This window comes from Camelina sativa, unplaced genomic scaffold (assembly GCF_000633955.1).
Source record: "Camelina sativa cultivar DH55 unplaced genomic scaffold, Cs unpScaffold05184, whole genome shotgun sequence".
NCBI lineage: Eukaryota > Viridiplantae > Streptophyta > Magnoliopsida > Brassicales > Brassicaceae > Camelina > Camelina sativa.
The window spans coordinates 1-581 of NW_010926272.1; the positions used below are offsets into that span (position 1 = coordinate 1).

Sequence of the window (581 nt, forward strand, 5' to 3'; positions counted from 1 at the left end):
AACACAGACATGCCACCAAAGGCTACAACTTGAGGCCTTTGCTGCATTGTAATCTTCACATCCTCCACAATGACCACAGCCATTGCACCCAAATCAACCACATCAGCGAATATGCTAAGAGGAGCCAAGTGAGTGAGCGTCTTGATAGAATTCAAACCAAGCTGAAACGGGAAACATCCCCATATATAGAGACTCTTAGGAGACACACCCATCAAATGCCTCAGACTCAAACTCAAACTCAGAGTCGTAGTGTCGGTTGAGTTAAAGAGATTAGCTAAAGTATTACCAATAAAGATAAGGTAACCAACACAAAACCCAGCCTGAGACAAAATGATAAGAACGTCAACGACGAACCTCCCAACGTTACCACATACAGCGAAGCCAAGGTCACCAAAAGAAGCGATATTGGAGACACCAAGCTTACGACGGATATGAACAAGAAGCATCATACAATGGTTGATCAAAGCAGCGACGGAGAAGAGTGTAAGCAAACCCATGAGCCATCCTGTACGTTTGAAGGCGTAAGGAAGACCAAGGACACCAGCTCCGACGATAGCAATGAAGACATTGGCGAAAGTCTT

At 44.9% G+C, this 581-nt stretch overlaps 1 protein-coding gene across 1 annotated transcript; it reads right to left on the bottom strand.

Moving 5' to 3' along the window:
* Positions 1–8: 8 nt before the first annotated feature.
* LOC109131789 (amino acid transporter ANTL1-like) lies at positions 9–575 on the bottom strand (the record flags this gene model as incomplete). The annotated part of the gene is made up of 1 exon (XM_019242971.1): positions 9–575. A coding segment is annotated over one exon (567 nt), but the record flags the coding sequence as incomplete, so codon positions are not given.
* Positions 576–581: the final 6 nt, after the last annotated feature.